The 21265-nt window shown below is 37.2% G+C and overlaps 1 protein-coding gene across 1 annotated transcript; it reads right to left on the bottom strand.

Moving 5' to 3' along the window:
- Window positions 1–6467: 6467 nt before the first annotated feature.
- On the bottom strand, window positions 6468–21167 carry LOC131313065 (protease Do-like 9). The gene is made up of 10 exons (XM_058341136.1): window positions 20754–21167; window positions 18760–18994; window positions 16535–16734; window positions 14061–14226; window positions 10073–10264; window positions 9745–9977; window positions 9519–9605; window positions 7528–7584; window positions 7153–7260; window positions 6468–6835 (listed from the first exon to the last, which is right to left on the bottom strand). The coding sequence occupies exons 1-10, from the start codon at window positions 21102–21104 to the stop codon at window positions 6695–6697; spliced, it is 1770 nt and encodes a 589-aa protein (XP_058197119.1). The 5' UTR covers window positions 21105–21167; the 3' UTR covers window positions 6468–6694.
- Between the last annotated feature and the right edge of the window lie 98 nt (window positions 21168–21265).

The raw sequence follows: 21265 nt of genomic DNA, 5'->3' as shown, positions 1-21265 counted from the left end.
TTGTTAAACTCAGACGAGCCGAATTCAAGAACAAGTTAGATAATTTTATTTTATTGATACATATCACTATTACCTACAATAAGCCAAAAAAGTAAAATCCTTCAAGACATGATCAACAAAAATCCCTGGTTTTGCGAGCCTAATAGAACCGAATAATCTTAGGTTTGGGCTCGGCTCGTTTATGGAAGGAGCTTAAAAATGAGGCTTGGGTTTGGTTCGTTTAGTAAACAAATCAATCGAACTCTTACCAAGCCGAGCATCAAACCGTTCGCAAACGACTCGATTCATTTGTAGCCCTAATTATGCACATCCTTTCTCAGTGTTTGTTACTCCTAAATCGAGCATCTCCAGTCTTTTTTCAAATTTTTGCAAATCTGTGTATAGTTTTACCCAAATTTGAGTAAAAGCTTCATTTGATATGAAATACTCCAATGGGCAAACTCAAAGCATAATATGAGTACATGATTCATTAATTGCATCCTTATAAATTTGATTGGCCGTTCGAACCAAAATCCTTATAAATTTTGAGGGGGCAAATGGCCTTATAAAATTTGAGAAAAACTCAATTTGATATGGGTTTAAATTAAGGAATGAAGTGGTTTTTTGGAGGTTTTACTCGTATTTTGGTTTTCAGTCAAAAAAAGAGTAAAGGCTGGAGATGGACCAATTGGAAAACTTGTATATTGCACCTGTTCTTACTACAATGCAATTTGTACAGCCATAATGCACATATAATAGTAAGCATTTGTAGATAGTCATCTGTACAGGCATCAAGAACCAAAAATATGTTCTCATTGTGCTCTGGCTACTTCAAAAATGAGTTTACACGGGCAAGATACCAATGTTTGTCAATATCTGCTCGTGCCTCAGCATCCAATTTGACATGTTCTGAATGATCTGTCTGGGTACTCTAACAAAGTCTATCTACCATGTTAGATTAGAGCCTGTTTAGTTGAAAAGAATGAGGCAACATCAAATAAGAGCAGTAGAGTAAAATCTAAACCTGTTTTATATTTTGCACTGCAACTGCCATATTCTCTTTATGATCCTGTTCATGATCATAGATTCTACTTGAAACTCTGGTGTAAATATTATCCTGCCCATTCAATTGTTACGAGGGACATGCAAGCATGCTCTAATTGTTTGGGATGTCATCTACTCACCTTTCCATTCATTTGCAGAATTCAGCTATTGAAAGAGTCACCTAAGTTGCTGAAGGAGAGGATGGACGAGATAAAGGAGAAGGAGATAAAGGAGAACGTGGACAAGATAAAGGGGTCCACCAAAGATACGGGAAAATTTAGGTAAGTTTCTTATCAATTCGGTCACATGTTTCATTGTCCAGGCTGTTCATTTTTCAAGGGAGACACAAACATGCTCTAATTTATTGAATGTTATGTATTCTTCTTCCCTTTCAGTTGGGTAAGTCAGGAATTCGGAGAAACACACAACGGAATGTCGGAGAAGATGGACGAGCTACAGGGGTTGGCCTAAGATCTGGGAAAACTTAGGTAATTTTCTAATCAATTCGGTCATATGTTCCGTTGTCCAGGCTGTTCAATTTACCGATGGAGACACATACATGCTCTAATTGATTGGGATGCCATCTATTCATCTTCCCTTCCAGTTGGACAAGTCGGGAATTCGGAGAAACAATCAAGTTAATGTTGGAGAAGGCCAATTAGGAGGCAGACAGGGCGATGGAAGATCTGAAAATTAGGTAATTTTGTAACCAATTTGGTCACATGCCTCGTTGTAATCACTTAAGCTTGTTTTGGTTTAAAGGCTGAGACATACTATTGTATGTCAAGGCTGGACAAAGACTTCTAACAAAGGCCCTTAGTGGTAGTCATTAATGAGCTTGATACTGATCAACTTCATTTGAAAATATGTACGAAAATGAACTCTCTTAGATGTTGATGTTAGCGTTTCGACAACAACTTGCAAACACAAAAAATCGTATTGTTATCAATGAGGTTGAATATGCCTCTTTGGAAATGTGTAACTAAGCAACCATCTCATTGAATATTGATCTTTTATTTAGTGCTTTTCTACAATGCATAAAAGAAAAAACATTGTTGCCTTCACAAATAACTGGCTGACTGAGTTATATTGGGAGAGACGACTATAAGCATTGGAAGGACTACAAAATCAACTATGTAATGAATTGGGTTGAAGTTAGTTTGGAGTGACTAATAGCCTAATGGGGTTCGAATATGAATCTATTTTAGTTTGAATTGCAATACCTTTGAGTGTTCATTGTTTCCTTAACGTAGTCAATTATATATTCAATTTTGAATAAAATTGCATTATAACTTTTTCCTATTGTTCATTTGAACTTGGGGGTAGTGTCACCAATGTCCAGCAAACAGTTGAGAAGCTATACAAGACGGAGGAGGTGAGACTGACTTTACAAGTTATCTGCCATCCGCTTGATGCTCTACCGCAATCCACGAAGAATGAAAAATAGGTAGATCAAATTTGTTTCTTTGTTCTGTGATTCAGGTCGAAGAGACTTTAGGGATTGCGAAGGAAGAATCCTCTGCATGTTCAGCCACTTCAGCTAAGGATGACGTGAAAAATAGGAGTAATGTCACTTCTGGAGATAGTGATACTTTAAGTTCTTATCCAATGAAGCTTTTACTTAAATTTTTACTCAAACTTAAGTAACAGTATGAGCAAGGGATTAGTACTAGGTATTCGGATTTGATGCGGAGCTATAATTTAAAACCAAAGTGTTAAGTGCACAAAACCAAGGGCCTGGACTACCAAAACAACATGGAAAGCCTGTAGAAATGTCTTCAATCTTTATGTTCTAATTTTCAGTCTTCTGTGAACTTTGGGTCAAGTTTGGGTCAAGATTTGTCCTTGGTTCATGTTATAGCTCATGAATTTATTTAGAACATTATTGAGGCGGATGCCTGCAACTTTTTGGAATGGTATGCCATATTTCTAAGAAACTGTGAGTGAAGATGTTGCATTCTCAAACTCCCATGCTTCAATTCTCTCTCTGAAATTTATTAGGTGTAAATTTTGTGTATGGAGGTAATGTTTTGTTGACTGCAAGTTCATCCTTTGAGATAATGTTCAAAGCAATCATCTTGCCCAGTTCTTATCTACATTTACCTCTGGTTCCAAAGGCGAAAGTGATTTTTGTGTTATCATCGTCATATTGATGAAAGTGATGCAGGTCTTGTCTCAAATATTGTTTACTGCCAGGGAATATCTTTCGGTCTAGTGAATTTGGGTAATATGCCAAGCCATTTGCTTTAGATGTTCACTTCTGTTGATGTATAAGCAACCTTGTGGTACACATTGGAATTCGGATCCAATTGATCCTTGTACAAGTAGCTATAGCCGGATTCTTGGGGTTCACAGCGCCCATGTCAGTATCGTATACACTAGCCCAAAAGCAGCAGATGGGCCGATAGGGTTGTAGATATGAAGTACTTCCCAATCAAATTATCAGATATTTAATTTCTTGGAGTTATATGACATTGCATTAGGATGTGTGATGGCTGCCTGATGTACGATTCTGCTGAATCTTGTCTTGAAGTTTAGTGGGGATTAGAGTCTTGACATTGTAGATTTGCTATAGATAAATATCGTAGTGCCAAAGAACACAACATTAGTACTTAGTACAACTGCTGGAAGAAGAAGTGACCGTTTGTGAAATTTCCAGAAATCAATGTCGTTGCAGAAGAATAAACTCTGTAATTTATAAGGGTACGGGTACGGGATCCTCTCTTCGTAGATCCACTGGTTATGGCCCCAAGATCTTCAAAGATTACAGAAATTGCAAGGAGCAGGAGGTGGATGGAAGCTTGCTTGAAAAACTGACTTCCGAAAATATATTCAAGTTTGACTCGTTTATTTTTCTAAGTCCATGTCTAATGAGGTCGTCTGTGTTGAATGAAGTAAGGAATGATAATGACTGGGATCAACCTAATTTCTAAGCAACGAGAGAATCTTTGAGGTTAGAATTTACAGAAAGTAAAGGCAGCTGAATTGTCCTCCACCATTGAAAAGGAACTCTAAAGGCATCTTGCACTTTTCAAAAGATTCAGAATTCAAAAGAAGAACAAAACCGAGCCCCTAGATGCAAAATAGTACAGCAGAGCCCTAATCCAGAGTGGTAAACCACACGCATAATCAAGTTCACGACCGGTATGGCATAAGAATCCTTCTACTTTTTTCGTGGGGACTCCAGTTTTCATGATCCGAACTCATGTTTTTTATGAGCTGTAACACTGTGATGATCACATTTGAGTATAATTTGATATGATACGTACTATTGACCAATAACGTGTTATGTGAAGACCATCAAGTAATATGAACCATGCCATGAAAAGTGACAAGTAAGACACTTCAAACGTGGTACCCAAATGTAATCACGGGAACCTTTCTGTTCTCTTTAGAAAGAGGAAAACACTTTTACCAAGCTGCGTAGCACCTTGGTGTAGCTTGGTGTTGCTTTGCATCAAAGAGGTAGCGTAGGAACCAAGTCCGCAAATTGCACCAAGCAGATGAATCCAAATTTTAATAATCCCCAGCGAATCCAATCCTCACTTCTCCATTATAAAGAATAGGCTTTTGCGGTCTCCTCAATCGTCAATCCTGCACCCCTCTCACATGTCTTTCTTGAAGTTGGTTAAGAGGCTTCACCCTGCTAAAAAGGCATGGAAGATCTTCACCAAAAAACTCCATACCAAACTACTCCACAAGCTCAACAGGTCCAAATCCATAAAGAAGCCAATGAAACGGCTCAAACCTACAACCAAAGCTGTCCCCTGGCCGGCCTTCGCCTTCAAACCCCGCCTTAAACACAGAAGACATGCAATCCAATCAACCCGCATTTTTCGTTCTTACCACCGCCAGAAAAGGCCACCACCTGTTTATATCGATCATCCCTTCATAGAGCCGCCAGCTTCTGTGGTGGAGAACCTCTGGCCACCAAGAACAGTCGCAACACATATGGGGGAGGTGAGAGAGAAGAGTTCACAACAAAAAAGGGAAGCAAAACTCCCTTGCCGGTTTGCTGACGATGTATGTGGGACAAGCGAGGAAGTTGTGGAAGGCAATGACATGATTTCAGATGCAGATGGCATGTGGGAATCGTTAGCGTTGGCATCACCATTGATGCATGGAATCGATGAAAGAGCGGAGGAATTTATCACCAGAATCAGGGGAGAGATGCAGCTTCAGGAGATGATGGCTCGTCGGTTGTAGCTAAAATTCTTAGTTTCTTTCCTGTAGGATCAGTTTTCCCATCTTCAGAGAGAAGTTAAAAAAGCAAGGATTCCGGAAAATCCACAAGGATTGGGGTAGGGGTGCAGATGATGTACATAGCGTATATTGTCCACGATCGATAGTGTTTTTTTTTTTTTTTTGTTGAACGGCCACGATCGATAGTTGAATTGTTTTAAATTGGACCCTTCTATAGAATTCCACAATTTCTTTGATGCATAAAACGCCACACCTAATATTAAAACCTGCAAGTGGAGTAGAGTGCAGTCGGTGTCTCCCTTAGTCCCTTGTACTCTCATGCACATGTAAATGGTTCGATTCCCGTAAGCACTTATTCTCTTCCCAAGTTTTCTAGGATAGAGTAAATTAAAATTAACGAATAAAAAAAAATTATTGAAACCTTGTATTTTTTTTATTTTATTCCAACACCACTTTCACACAAAGAGATCTCATATCCAAAATGATTTAAAGTAAAATAAAAAACGTAAGCCAAAGAGTAGAACCAATGTTTGGTGTTACCCTAGTCCCTATAACACTGCAGAGGAGAACTATATTGTGCCACTTGTACGGTCGGAGGACTTCTGAGTAGACCACGCAAAGAGAAAAGAAGGGTAAAAAATGCTTCTCGTTGAATATAACTATCATTGTCCGATCAAGATAATTTTTAAAATGAATGAATAAATGCTCTTTTCTACAAGTCCCCTGATGTGGTCCATATCATGAGAATACCAGACACACAATTGTCTAACTTTTATTCAAAATTCATTCAGTATTTAAGGTCCTAAATTCTAAATAGAAAATTAAAAGTTCGTTGATCCCTTACAATTATCTGATTAAGTTGATGTTTGACAATATTAGTTGAATAATTATTTTAAAATTATTGAACAGCTCAGATTATTTGTGTGAGACTCCTAAATGGAGCTTACACACCATCGGTACCTTAGGAGACCCAGAGTCCCAACTTTTTGGCATAATCGAATTTGGTTTTCTCAATGCATCCAAACGGACCATAATTTGTCTTTTAAAAAAAAAAATGCAGCTTAAGGGTCCATGTGAAAGAACTAGTAGTTGTGATTCTTGTGAACCTTCAACCTTTAAGGAAGCAGACTGATTTTTTCCTCTAACTGGATTGGTGCAGTCTCCAGTCTACACCATACAACCTCTATATACACAAATAACACATGTCCATGCCTAAAGACACAACTTAAAAGAGTTTTGGTGCTCCATACGGGCTTTCGGTGTCTTCACTTTCAAAATGATATGAAAATCTAGCTAACACAACCAAAGGCGGTTAAAACTCAAGCTAAGGATCAACACAAACCACAGTGCATCAGTTAGTACCCAAAAAAAAGCTCATTTTTTTTTTTCTCTACCTTACAACTTAAAAAGGGGAAAAGACTAACGACACTCTTAATCGAAATTCTAGCTAACACAACCATTCAAACTTTCAGATATCTATGGGACTTTCTTTGCCTTGAGTCAACTTTACTACCTTCTTCAAATCATCAGACATAGCACAACCTATGGAATGTGCTTGAAGGATATCCGGAGTTCTTGATCTGGCAATATTTGTCGGCAATACTAGAATCTGTACAAAAATAACACAAAAAAGAAGAAAAAAACTTGCCAATGTTAATAAGATAGTTAGATCAAGATGAAAATTAAAATCTAGTGGTAATTATAGGGTTTTCATAAGAACACAAAATTGGTAAGAAGAATGACCTAGTAATTATAGGGTTGTCATAAGAATACCAAAATGATAAGAAGAATAATGCGAACAAAACCATCTACCGTTTTCTTGATCCAATTGAAAGAACAAAAAACTCCAGAAGATGAAAAATTGAGAATAAAATTAGTTCGCCTTTGCCGAAAACTAAGAACAAAAATGGAAAGGGGTCCGTCCACCTTGTGGTTCCCAAAAGTGAACTTCATGAAATCCTCATTACAAATCTCTACCATACTGACCAAGCTCTTTAGTCCCTCAACGGGCTTATCATTAAAAGTGACGAGAACCTACAATACCATAAGCAATTGTAAGCAAATCAGCATAAGGGGGTCTATTCATATATAGTTGGACTTCTGTATTGAAAGCAATGTTTTAAAAGTCACTAGGCGCTAGTCGGGTAGTCGGCCACCTTCGAGCGATTAATCGGTGCATATTAATTAGTAATCGGCGATTAATCGTTAGTCGAACCTAATCGGATAAGCCCCGCCAGCGACTAATTGCCGATTAATTCCTTATTTTAAAACACTATTTGAAAGTAGCACAAATTTCCAAACCTGATCCTGCACTAAGAGCTCCATGTCACACCCGTCATTGACGTCAGCTTTAAGCACCTGACAAACATATTCACTCCCGAAAAATAAATAGAACTCAAGAGACCAACATTTTCATGCTTGCTTTCCCCTAAAGACATATTCGCACCAAAACCTTGAGCAAATATTTAGCTTAGCACCACTGTGCAGCGTTTGTGGCCCTAAGGCTACCTAATAAGCATAAACTATTGATAATTAGCTAAGAGGCACGGACACTTCAAAGAAGACACGTCAATGTCCGACACATGTCAAACATGGACACTTTTCGGACACTAAGCCAATCTCTGACACGTGCCATTGATAGGCTGATACTACTTTTCCGCGTCCATAATTAGGAATAAAAATCTTAATTCGAACACTCTATTTTGCAACATGTCCGACATTTCTTAGGTGCCTACGACTAAGACACTAATAAGTCATCAACGCTTGTTTAGATGCTTACTAACATGTGATTACCAAAAATTGGAATTTTGCATATCGTTGTCTTAAACGAAAAGGTAAAATATTAGTGTTATGGCTAATCATATTTAAACCTCCATTACAATGTATAAAGAAATTACAAAGGATATGGTCCAATGATTCTTGAGTTATGTGGCCTTCTATGTTGTTCATTATTTATTTTCTCTTGTCTACTAAGAAATTTTGGATGCAGACTTATGGTCTCCATAGTTTTTTTTTCCTGAAGAGATTAGTATATAGTTGGCTATATATAGTACAACATGTCCCTTACTTTCTAGAGAAATAATGTATCCACGTGTCCTTGTCGTGTTGTGTATGTGTCCGTATCCATGCTTGGATAACTAGAATCCCAAACATCATATTCCATAGTTCTATTGTAGATTATGTAGGAAAAGATGATAATTGCAAAATATATCATCGACGCTATGAGTAAAGTTGTCAGCACATAACCCATATGGTTTGCATGACCCATATTCTGCCTAGCCCAGATGGGTTAGTAAGTAATTGGTAGCCACAAACCATTGGGATGGACTATACAGTCTCATGGCCAAAGGGATTATATAAACTCCAAAGGGATATCCATAATCGGCTGGAACTAACAAAGGAAATTTCCTTTTGAAACTAAAAGTCGGCCGCTAATAATAAGGGGCAAAAAGGTTCGTGCAAAACATTGTACAACAGCTGTCAGAAATGAAGGCCAGAGGAAAAAAAATTCGAAGAAAATTTGAAAGCATTTAGTTTTATAACCTCTAGTTATATGGGTACGTATTTATCCCATCATGTTTCATAGTTACTAATTTTGCACTTTTTATTTATCTCTTGAATGCATGGTTTAATCCATTAAATCATGCATTCTTGACTCATTTTAAATAGTTCAATAATTTTGGATATGAATTCAATCACTTTTTTACCTGATTTTGAATTATTGATTAATTGTTTTGCCATGTAATGCAACTCTTATTTGAAGTACTAGGCATCTTTGGTGATTTGTTCTCTAACTCATACATCCGATTTTAGGTCTTCAACAATAAGATTAGAAGGAGCAAATAGTGATTTATTAAATAGGCTTAAAAAATATATCTTCCATGGAAAGAAAGATTGATTTCAATACTATTGTGAGGAGTCAGAATCAAAAAACTAAAGATTCAAGTAATATCAAAGCATGAGTTTAAATTCTGAGACCAGTCACTTTAATTTGATCAGTTTCGTTCCTACAATCAACTTATTTAACAATCAACTTATTTATTAGTTCTTCCTTCTGCTTGTTCAATTTTGACTTAAAAAAATACATCACATTTTTGTTAACTAGAGGTTAGTGTCTAATCGCTTTAGATTTATGACTTCTTCTTTTCTTTTCTTTTTTGGAAAAAACTGAAGTCCTTGTGGGTTCAGCCTCTCTCTCACCTAAATACATATCAATACAATTCGTGAATACATTAAATTTTCACAACACTAACCCGTGAGAATAATATATTATGAAATGAACAGAAGGTCACCTGACAAAGCACAACACGCTCTTCGTATAAAGCCTGGGAGAAAAGCTCATCTTCGTCTGGCGTCTTATATCTATCGTACCTACCATCCTAGGATAAGAAGTTCAATAAATACAAGAAAAGAAGGCACAAAGGTTAGGAACATACCATACAAAGAACGAAACAAAGCCGAATAATACAACAATTTTATCAAAAGAGCTACCACGAGAAATCTAAACGAACCACTCACCATAACTTGCATATATGGAAATGAAAGAGTTGTGAAAACAAATCCTCCAATAATGTAATACGGAAGAGGAATCCCAATTATGTTGGTTGAGACGAATTGTTTGTGTGTTGCAAGATTGATGATGAATTCATGTATCTCTGAACCTCGGCGCACTTTAATAACAATCTTATCACCGTTATATTTTTTACCAATAAGATAACTGAATTCTATTCGCTGTCCTCTTGAAAATGGAACTGAAAATTAATTGACAGTTAGAGCATAAATTTAGAGATGTTTGAGGATCAAATGTTTCATAAAGTAAAAGTAGAAAAAAGAACGAAAGAGTTACCTGTTCCATCATTATTAATGTCAATCCCATCAATACTGAAAAGAACATCGTATGGTTTTAGAATCACAGATTCTGGATAGTTAGGCTTGACTTCTGTAATAAGGACGCCTTGTTCATCATGTTCCATCTTCATGAACAAGCGTAAATAAGGACTTTCCATCTTTTGCCACTTGATGGCAAGTAGTGGCAATCCTATCGGGATGCTTAGATTATTGAGAATTCGGAAAACCAAACACATGATTTAAGTGAAGGAACATAAAAAATGAGGTGTAGCGGCACTGGCGATAACAAATAGAAAGATAGGATCAACAAATTATTAGTATTAGTAAACGGTAGAAATCCGTATAGTGGCCACAGGCCAGAAGCAGCTATTTGATCGACATTGAGAGAGCAAGCCAGACATGGGAGCTATTTGACACCACCCTCCCATAAAGATCTAGAGCAAGCGAATCCATCTCATTCTAATTGACAAGGTGCCTAGGGTTAGCCCCAATGGAATTTCATAATGGGATATCCTCAAAACGGAAAGGGGGAAGCGGAGTTGAAAGTCAAATGTTAATCAGAGGGGCAGAGTGACTCGACCTTTAAGGTGAGGAGACAAGTTTGTGAAGGCAAGGAGAGCGGATAGGGAGATAGGAAATAACAGGATTTTGTTTCGAAAAACAAGTAAAGTGGCTTCTAGATGGGTTTAGTCCATGGATTTTCATTCCTTTTGCTGCATTTCGCTCAAAGCGGGCTCTCAAGAAGCAAGGGCCAACTTGATCATCTTCCCAGGGAGCCCAGATAAGGCTGTAAATGAACCAAAGCCGTTCATGAACGACTCAGTGTTCGGCTCATTTTGGGCTCATTCGAGCTCGGTTCGTTAAGTTTTTATTGAGCTCGAGCTTGCGAAAAAATTAATAAACAAGCCTAAACATTAGCATGCTCTGCTCCGCTACATAAGGCTCGTTTTCTTTTAAAAAGGAGAACATTACTTCTTATTCTTAGTTGCACGAAGCAACTGCGTGAGCGGGGGAATATAGAAGCTCCCAAGGTTGGGAGCGTGAGAGGTGTATACAGATATTATGAAAATCATGTAGCATAGAGTATTCAGTATTCATTTTAAAAAGTACAATAATTTAGGAAGTAAAAATATGGCCCAAGTCCTCCGTAAGTGTAAGAAATGGGCTAGTGGTACAATGCATAATTTTCTTTTCAAGATATCATGACTTAGGCTAGATATATGAGTTCATCAAAGACCAATTAATAAATCCCAGTTTTTCTACACAAATATCATACAAAAACTCTCATCTTCGTAAGGAGCGAGCTCCCATCTCGATGGGAGCAGGCTCCTGTAAAGCTCCTCAGTTGGGAGCGCAAAAACGGGGTCCCAAGGAGAGAGCGACACCACTTTAGGAGCTCCTTGCAACTAAGTTCTTACTCTATTAATTTAAAAGCAATATGTTGATGTACAATACTCAAAAACTTTAGTAAATTATATATATCCCCTTCCTATAAGGGCGTCCACCCCCAGCAAAGTGCGGACCTCCCATTTTCCAATCGAATTTCGATGATCCGAGCTGCTTAATGTGATCAAAACGTGATTTTAAGGGTCCCTGTGAAAAATCAGCAAAAAAAAAAGAAGACTGGGAAGGGCTTTATTTGAGCAGTTTTCATTAAACGGTTCAAAAAAAATTACTCGGATTGGAGCCCTTTCCGGTCATTTTTTTGCTGATTTCTCGCGGATACCCTTAAAATCACGTTCTAAACACATTGAGCGGCTCGGATAATCGAAATTCAATCGGGAAAATGGACAGCCGCACTTTAACACAGTACGGACGCCTTTAGGTGAAGTTTTGAGTGTGTGTATATATATATATATAAAGTTTCAATGAGGACCTCTTAAAATGTGGACCCCCCTTTTCTGATTGAATTTCGATAACCCGAGCCGCTCAATGTATTCAGAACGTGATTTTAAAGGTATCCGCTAGAAATCAACAAAAAAAAAAAGACCAGGAAAGGCTTGATTTGATCAGTTTTTTATTAAACCGTTCAATAAAAAACTATTCGGATGAAACCCTTCCCGGTCTTTTTTTTTGTTGATTTCTCACGAGTACCTTTAAAATCACGTTCTGATCACATTGAACAGCTCGGATCATCGAAATTCAATCCATCCGAGTAGTTTTTTTTGAACCGTTCAATGAAAACTGCTCGAATGAAGCTCTTCCTGGTCTTTTATTTTACTGATTTCTCGCGATAACCATTAAAATCACGTTTTGATCACATTGAGCGGCTTGGATCATCGAAATTTGATAGGAAAAGGGGACGTCCTCACACTTTGCTGAGTGAGGACGCCCTTATAGGAAGGGGATTGATATACGCAACCTTCACATAAGGGCGCCCTTAACTTGCTAAAATTCGGACCTCCCATTTCCTGATCAAATCAATGATGATCCAAGCTGTTCAATATGTGCAGAATGTGATTTTAACGTCCCTTGCAAGAAATTAGCAAAAAATATGACCGGAAAGTACTTGTTTTGAGCAATTTTTTATTGAACCATTCAATGAAAATTGCTCAGATGAAGCACTTCCCGGTCATATTTTTTGCTAATTTTTTGCGGGTACCCTTAAAATCACGTTCTGATCACACTGAACGTTTCGGATCATCAAAATTTGATCAAGATCTATAAGGTCCGCATTTAAGCTAGGTAAGGTCCCTCATAAGAAGGGGACTGATATATATATGAATCGGTCCCATATATATATAAGACAGATGCACATGCACAATCAAAACTTCTTATACTATGCAAGTATGTATGTATACATATACACATATACATATGTACATACATATATGTGTATGGCTCGTTAAGGCTTGTGAACAAGCTCGAGCTTGAGTCAAGCTTCAACTGGCTCGGCTTGTGCTTTGCTCGTTAACTTTTCTATATGTTTGAACTCAAGCTCGAGCTTAGTAAAAATTTAATAAAAAGATTGAACACGGCACGACACAGCTCGTTTTCAGCTCTAAGCCCAGTGGGAATCCTAAGAGAGCCGCTGACTCCAGCTACAATGCGTGAACGCCATACAAAGGATAGACAGGTTTAATTGAAGAGAATCTTTCCTTTGATCAAATCTGAATCATGTCGTACATGAGCAAGCTCCGTAAGATTCAGTAAAATAAGTGAAACTACATCAAGGTTTATCTATTTCACTCCTTTAATTCACGATTAATTAAAAAAAATTCATGTACCCAATCTAATATGAATTCTGAATTCATACATTTCTTTCCTTTTTTTAGCCCCCTTGTTCATCAAGCCGGCTAGTTTCATTTGTTTACTATGGAACAACTATCCTTTCAAGATTCAGCGCCAAAACACTTTCGATTAAAAACCAATAAAGGAGAGTATCACAACCTGTCTAAGAACGAGCAAGAAAAAAACACGCTTTTGCCGTCTTGGTACTTAACCGCATAAGCGGTTCCTGCATTATATTCAATCGGAGTTTTATATAACCATATAGATTGGCTTCTTTTTTTGACAAAAGAGTTCTTTAAACTATATATTAAATATAAATACATGCCTATTTAATTTCTGCTTATTTATAATTAATTTCTACTTATCAAGGCTTATACGGACTCACACCATAGACCGTTTGGGTGAAGGTAGTCCGCATCTTCTATTTCACTGAGCCAATCTCTGAGACGGTGCCCAAGCATGTATACTCTTATACAGGAGTTACGTGGTTTGGCAATGTGGGACAGTCCCTGCAATTGTCTGACTACGAAGACGATAGATTACATTGGGGCTGCCGTATCCAACACTATCTAACTAAGACAAGAACTTTGTGAAAAATACCACAAGCACCATTATGCATGGCTTACCATGAAGCTTCACACTCCCTAAAATAGATTTTCCTATTTAAGAAGCTTATGTAAAAGTAATAATTAGAAGAACGATCAATAAAAAAATAGGAGCGTTAGGATATTACAAGTTGCAAAATCATACCATACCAGTAAATGCACCATTGTTGTCATAGTCTTGAATGAAGTGCTTAATAACTTCTGCAGGTATAACGTCACTTTTGTTGCCTTTGGACTGAAATTCTATTCCTACACATTTGCATATTTCATCAAAAACAGGTCCCTCGTAAATCGCTCCATTCCCGGCTACATTGACCTGTTAAATGCAAACAGAGTTTTTTTATTTGGTTAACCAAAAACAGAATGGTATATCATTACAAAGACCAATGGAGTCGCTTAATTTTGACCAAACAATGGAGGCCCCACTTAGGCATAACTCTTTTCCTTGACAGAATAGTAAGATATCATTTCTCTTGGGCCTCAGGCCCTCAATTGATATCAAATTTACCAAACCAACTTAAGGTCTACAGTTGATAATTAAAATCTATTAACCATCAGGGTTAGCCCAAGAGAAACAAACTCTTGACCTCTAATTAATGGATGGCTGTTCGCCAAATGTAAGTAGGAAAATATTTGTGAGTATAGTAATTATAATTGCCGCCGAGTCTGGAGCATGACTTTTCAAAGTTCAAATTGATCAAGTCACAGCTTCAGGGCCTATGACCTGCCTGACAGTTTAGAGCCTCAAACTTAGGACCTAAAGGCACTAAAGAGGTGACACACAATTCTGCCACTAAACCACAACACTAACTTGCTTCTTTAATTGAACAACTAATTAATATTACAACATAAAAGAGGCCCCATTTTCAAATACCGCCTAAGGCCTTGAAAAACTCAAGGCCGGGCCTGCATAGCTTACCATAACAATGATCCTTCTTTAAAGTTGATTTTATCGCTTTAAATTCTGTGTAGCCCAAAAAGTTAGGGTATCCCTATAGAATTGGCAAATTTGGTTTTACATGTTTGATACAAGTCCTACCTTATACCAGAATATATATGATTGAGTATCAAACAAACATGTTGCCAATTATATATACTTAAATGATAACCCCTCGATGTACTGACAATGAACAATAAAACATATATGTATATCTATCTATATACATGCAGATGTTTGTTGTAGCTGAACTTATGGTAAAGTTGCGAAATAAAAAGCAGAATTTTCTTTTGAACATCTAAAAAGTGAAAATCAAAAACCATACTAAAAAAAGCTTTTTCATCTTGTTGAAAAGTTGTTTTTGACGCAAGCATAAACAAGAAACTGGGACAACAGTATACATAAGTTCTGAAAACCCAACCATTCAACCAGAATTCAGCCATGAGATCATAAATATGTCACAAATATATTCAAGTCTCAAGACAAGAAATACAACAGATATAAACAATTTGTTATTTAAAGACATTCTTTAGATGCAGTTGTTCAGTTCCCAACCAAGAATTCCCAAGTTTTTGGTGGTTGGGGATGACGACGGTTTGGAGGATCAGTGAGTTGATAACAATTAGAGAAGCTCTCGAAATTATTTCTTAAAATGATCAAAAACTACCTAACAAAGACTCTAGACATCTGTTCATAGACTCAAGGACCCTACTAAACCTAAAGGATGCTAAAACAACAAGTGAGGCTTTCTTGTTCCATAAAAGCACTCCCCAAACTCTTACAATCCACATCCGCTAGATATGTTTAAAAGTTGGCCGGATACTATAGCCATAATACTTCGAGTGGTGGTATAGAGTTATATTTACTGCCAAAAAAAAAGGCCAGTTCAATTGACCCACAACATGTTTGATAGGTTGCCCGGTCAACCAGGGTTCTTTTCGATTCTCGCTAATACTCTGGTTTTATCTCTTTAACAGTTTTACATTTAAAAACATTGCACTGCAGCACAGCTTCCAAGACAAGAAAGTCAGGGAACACTGCTTAGGTGTAGTGTACATGATACCAGTGAACACTCACATTTGAAAGAAATGCAATTCGTTCGTTAAATTATAGTTTCCAGGCTCTGTGTCCAACCTAAACCAACGTAATCAATGAGCACTTTCTTCTCCACAAAATTTGCATAATGATAGTCTTACATTAGAGTACTTCCAATAGTTTGCTATATACATTGCTACACCCATATTTTGGCATCAAGTTTCATTTCCTTCTTTGGTGGTAAGGTAAAACAACTGGTATAACTTGGCTGTTGGCACCAGTTTAACTATTAACTAAAATCTTATTAACTCCACTGTTTCTGCATCTTTGATGATGGACCCATATTTAGCATTTTTAAAGTTTGAGAAAATAGAAGGAAAAAAAGAAGCTGCATTTGTACCATTAAAGTAACAATTTTACAACATGGCACTATACCACAATTTTTACAATAAAGAATTATGACACAATTTATCGCAAAGTATAATAAATTAATAAGCTAATCCTATAACTAATAAACTACTGGAAATTCTCTTATGCAATTGCCGTGGTGGAAAAAGGAGATTTCAGAAGTTAAACTCCTGAAAAAGAAGTGGAACTCAACCATAAGATTAATATTACTAAGAAAATTACGGACAATTTTCCTTTACTGTACCTGCAAAGCCAGAAGTGTGGTGCCCCAAAACGAATAGCGTCTCATGCTCAATCTCGACACACTAGCAGCCATCAGAGACACATAATCTCTATCTTCTCGATAGCCAGTAAAAATCAATTTATCCCCAGGGGATGGCATATCCCCAAATTCCACCGGCTTAACTGCTTTCCAGAATTCATCATCATGTACTGTTAGCATCGCTGCAAGCAAAATCACCCCATATAATATAACCCACTCATTTTAATCGAAAAGTCATTCAAAAGTCCATCAAAAATGTAATCTTATCCAGCCTATCTTTCTTATTTGTTGACCAAGAATGCCTATGGTTTAGAAGTCTCTTTGTTTTTCCAAGAGTTGCTTCTTATTTTTTGAAGAGCTTGCCATTATTTACTGCAAACATGGAGATATAGTATCTTGTATTGTGCAAGATCTATAGCAGTCCAAACGAAAACATCAAACAACAACAACCACAGGACCAAATAAATTATTTGGCTGTTCACTTTTTCTGACCAGCTAAATTCTGCAAAAAGTTTTTCTTTTTCTCATTTGGGTAGAGACTCTATACAAGAATCATGAAACCAATTTTTCAAACTTGAGAATCAAACATGTAAGAACTAAGAAAGCCCCACATATAACCACACAAAAAATGCAAATAAGAAACAAACCACTGTTCACTTTTTCTGGACGGCAAAATTCTTCAATATTTTTTTCCTTTATCTCATTTGGGCAGAGAGTATAAACGAGAATCACGAAAACAATTTTTCAAACTTGAGAATCAAACATGTAAGAACTAGGAAAGCCCTACATCTAACCACAAATAAAATGCAAATAAGAAACAAACCACTTGAGAAAGCCAATAGCTGGAGGTATGTAATCAAATCCCTACCTTATGAAATAGAGATTTTAAAACACAGATGTATATAAGGGCAAAACAAATGGATATAGAAAAAGCAGAACATCTAATCAAGTGCTAGAAAGGTCAAATTGATATAAATACGTATTGGCATGAGTATTTTTTGAAAAAGGAACTATCTTTTAATCAGTCCAAAATTCTTAGGTTAAATTTATTAAACCCAAACCAAAACAAAATGCCCCTTAAATTCCAATCAATTAGGGTTACCTGCGAGGATAAGTTTTTTCCCCTTTGATCCCTATCGAAGGCATTGTGGTCCATTAGATCCAACAAACTTACATCCTCGAACAACCAACTCTAAGGTCCATTTGTAGCTACCTACCCCTTCGTTAGTGCCCCCAACTACCAAAACCATATCACTCCTCCTAACTATTGCATCGACCAATCTACGATAGGCATGTCCAAACCACCTTAATCTCTCTTCCCTCAACTTATCTTCTATAGGTGCTACTCTACCATTCCCCGAAGGTTTTCGTTTAATAATTTTGTCTCACAAGAGCTTTCCACACATCCATCTTAACACTCTCATTTCAACTACACTCATCTTGCTCCCATGTTTTTCAGTAGCCGAACACGCCATTTGTATAACATGGTTAGCTTTATAGTAGTACGCTATAATCTTTCCTTCAACTTTCGGGTATCCTCAATTCACACAACACTCTCGAAGCACTCCGTCACTTATTCAATTTACTCCATCGGTCCCCAGTTGTTGGTCCCAGTTACCCCTTTTTGTCTTTTGTTTTTTTTATCAGAAAGTTACCACTTTTTGTTGTCCCAAAAAAAATTGTCCCACTTCAAATTAAAAGAACAATATTCAATGAAGTTTCTCTTTTACCCATCACTTTTGAAATTAGCAGTACTCCAAAAGTAATAAAAGCAATAAAAGCTAATGACTGGAGGATAAAATGGTAATAAGACATGCAATGATAGTGTTTCCTTATTAAGTTCGGACAACCAAAAAGGGACCAACAAATGGGGATGGAGGGAATACATCATCCTCACTCTCTCCATCCTTACTACCAATTGAGCTAAGGTACTTAAAACACTTCGTTTCCTGGACCGTCACTTTGTCAACACTAGCACTTCTATTACCACTAAGCTTCCACTCTATGCATTCTGTTTACTCCTGTCCTGAGTCCTTTTGATTTTTTAGGTGGACTAATTGTTCTGAAAAAATAAATCAAGGAACACTAATAGGTAAAAACATAACTAATGTTTGCACGTTTGCCCAAAATCTCATACTTTAGCCGAATTTAATGATACAAAAAGGAATGCATTAAATGATGGAGAGAACAAGCAAAGTAAATCATACCAAGATCACACTCAGGTGCTATAGCAAGCATTGTAGCTGTATACATTGTATCACAGTTGTGTTTCTTAAGTTTCACTAGAGTGTGGTGATCAACTGAATGAGCAGTAGTTAACACTTTTCTCCCACTCACAATTAACCCAGTACTATAAGACTCTTCTTGTACCCTTCCCCATGGGGATGCAAAATCCGGTTCTGCCATAATGCAAAATACCTTGACGACTGCATCTAATTGTGGCTGCAAAAAGAAACCAATAATTAGCATATCCTTTCTTATTGTGGTATTCCGCATGATCACCGCAGGAGCACTGATAAATAATATAACTTCCAATGAAACCATATTGATGGTCTACCTTATCTAACGAGGATGTACGAAGAATGAAATAGAAAGCAGAGAATGCTATTATCTTTTGACAAATTCACTTAGTGTAAAAAGAATTACTAGTAGAGTTTATCTTGCTTTTTGCATTTGCTTTTCTGTTTGCCTTTTTTTATTGGTCGGCTGCTTTTCTTTTTGCTTAACCAACCTTAATGTGGCATGGCTGCAAGTAAGTGGTTTTTTAAGGGCTGAAAGTACAAGTAAATATAAAGAATACAGTCATACTACATGGGGTATCACTGATCAATAGAAAGTCTAAACATTGTAGAGAGTACAGCACATTGTATTTGTGATTTTTAATGGCAAGGGACACTAGGTAAACATGGTGTAGCAGTCAAACTCAATTCAATATCATTATTACGGTCCGTTTGGAATGTCTATAAAACCATCCCTTTTCAAATCTTAAACTTATTGTACTCCTTAATTCTTGTGGTAAAAAGCTTTGCACTTTTTTCAGGATTATCATAAAATCCAAATTGACTATATCTGCAAATTTACAATAAAGGGCAAACCCAGTGCACGAGGCTCCCGCCATCGCGACCAAATTTACAATTCACTTTTTAATTATTAATTGTTGTTCTTAGTTATGACTCTTATGAGATCACAACCACAGACAAAGGTAGTGCGGGCCAAAAGGGGCTGCCCCTGCCCCAGCCCAAGAGGACAAACAAAAAAATGAAGAACCCCCAATTAGTGAGCTAGGGTATTCACCTTATATAGTCTGATTTCAACCAAATACAAAGGGAGGTGTGTGTCTATGCACTCGTCACGCATAGCGTCACCCACTCACCCCGTGCCTCTGTGGGCAGGTTAGTGCATGGACCGATATTGGCCCCCGTTCATATTCGTGCTTGATCAGCCTAGCACTATCACAAGATCGCAAAACTTAAGACAAAACCAAGCCAAAAAAATCATGTTGATGTGATAACACATGATCGCAACACAAACAAATTGACTTTTGTTCCAGTGTGCCCATCTGTTTTAACTCAATATGTGCTTCGAAATCATAATGCTCGATATCTGATGAATAGGATTTTTCTTATTACTGACAAACTAAAGTGATCTTTCCTAATCATCAAATCGACCTCAAATCTTCGGATACCTTAATTATTATTTTTCGCTAGGCTGTAAAGGACGCCATACTACTTGCAATAGTGTGTGTGCTGCGTTCTCAAAATTTCCGTCATTGGCGAGCTGTCTGCATCCTAGCAGCTGGACTGCTCCATGAAGATAATTATAAACGGGAGACAAACCTGATCTCAAGTGAATCAGTTGAATGCTTAAGCAACCCGTGTTTTTTTATATTTAACAATCCCTCGTGTAAAATTTGTTATATAAAAAATAGTGACAGACGACAGGAAATTTGACTTTCAAGAGAATCCAAACAGGCCTGTCTATCTGATAGTATCTGATTAAAATGATAGACACCCGCAGGCCCTATGGACTCTTGAGTAAATGAGAGAAAAGAGAGGATTGGGTGACAAAAATATGGTGAGAAACGAAATGTACCAATAAAGATTCATCTTTTTTCCATCTCCTTTCTTTTCTATTTTCACCATTCGAAGGGTGTTAAAAAAAGAAAAGAAAAAAAAAGAGGCAGATAATTAATCGAACTTACGATATTCTTCAGCTCGTGTTCATCATCGTCATCATCATCGTCATCTTCACGATCTTCAGCCAAAACTAACAATTTCTTCCCAAGCGAAGAGACATCACCCCTGACAGAGGCGCGAGAGGTGAAAGACCTCCCAATAATGTTACTAGTACGATTATGTACTAGTAGAGTACAATGGTCGACCAGATCAGATGAAATTGAGAGGAACGATTGAAAACTGTTATTAGCCACTGGGAATTTGGAGGCACAAGAAACAACCGGCGGCCAACCGATGGGTTTTTTGGAATCTACGTTGGTTGACTTAAACTTACAAAAGAGAGGATCAGCGATGGGAGAAGAAGTAGTCAACATCATCTTGCTGGGATGAAGAAACGACGGACGGCCGAACTGAGAGATGCCCACGCTAACTGTACTTGTTGCCTTGTTGGAGACTTGGAGACAGGAGTATAAAAAAGCGTAACAGTGAATATCTACTTTTTATGCTTTATTTGAATTAAGATTTAGACACCAATAAA

Source organism: Rhododendron vialii, chromosome 13a (genome assembly GCF_030253575.1).
Source record: "Rhododendron vialii isolate Sample 1 chromosome 13a, ASM3025357v1".
Classification (NCBI taxonomy): domain Eukaryota; kingdom Viridiplantae; phylum Streptophyta; class Magnoliopsida; order Ericales; family Ericaceae; genus Rhododendron; species Rhododendron vialii.
This window is presented reverse-complemented; position numbering and strand designations above follow the sequence as displayed.

Coding starts and splice junctions, on each gene's coding strand:
- LOC131313065 (XM_058341136.1), bottom strand. CDS start 21,104: ATGATGTTGACTACTTCTTCTCCCATCGCTGATCCTCTCTTTTGTAAG. Junction 14,227..16,534: donor CCACACTTCTGGCTTTGCAG/GTACAGTAAAGG, acceptor TGCATTTAACAG/GTCAATGTAGCCGGGAATGG. Junction 9,606..9,744: donor TTCCATATATGCAAGTTATG/GTGAGTGGTTCG, acceptor TTCTTATCCTAG/GATGGTAGGTACGATAGATA.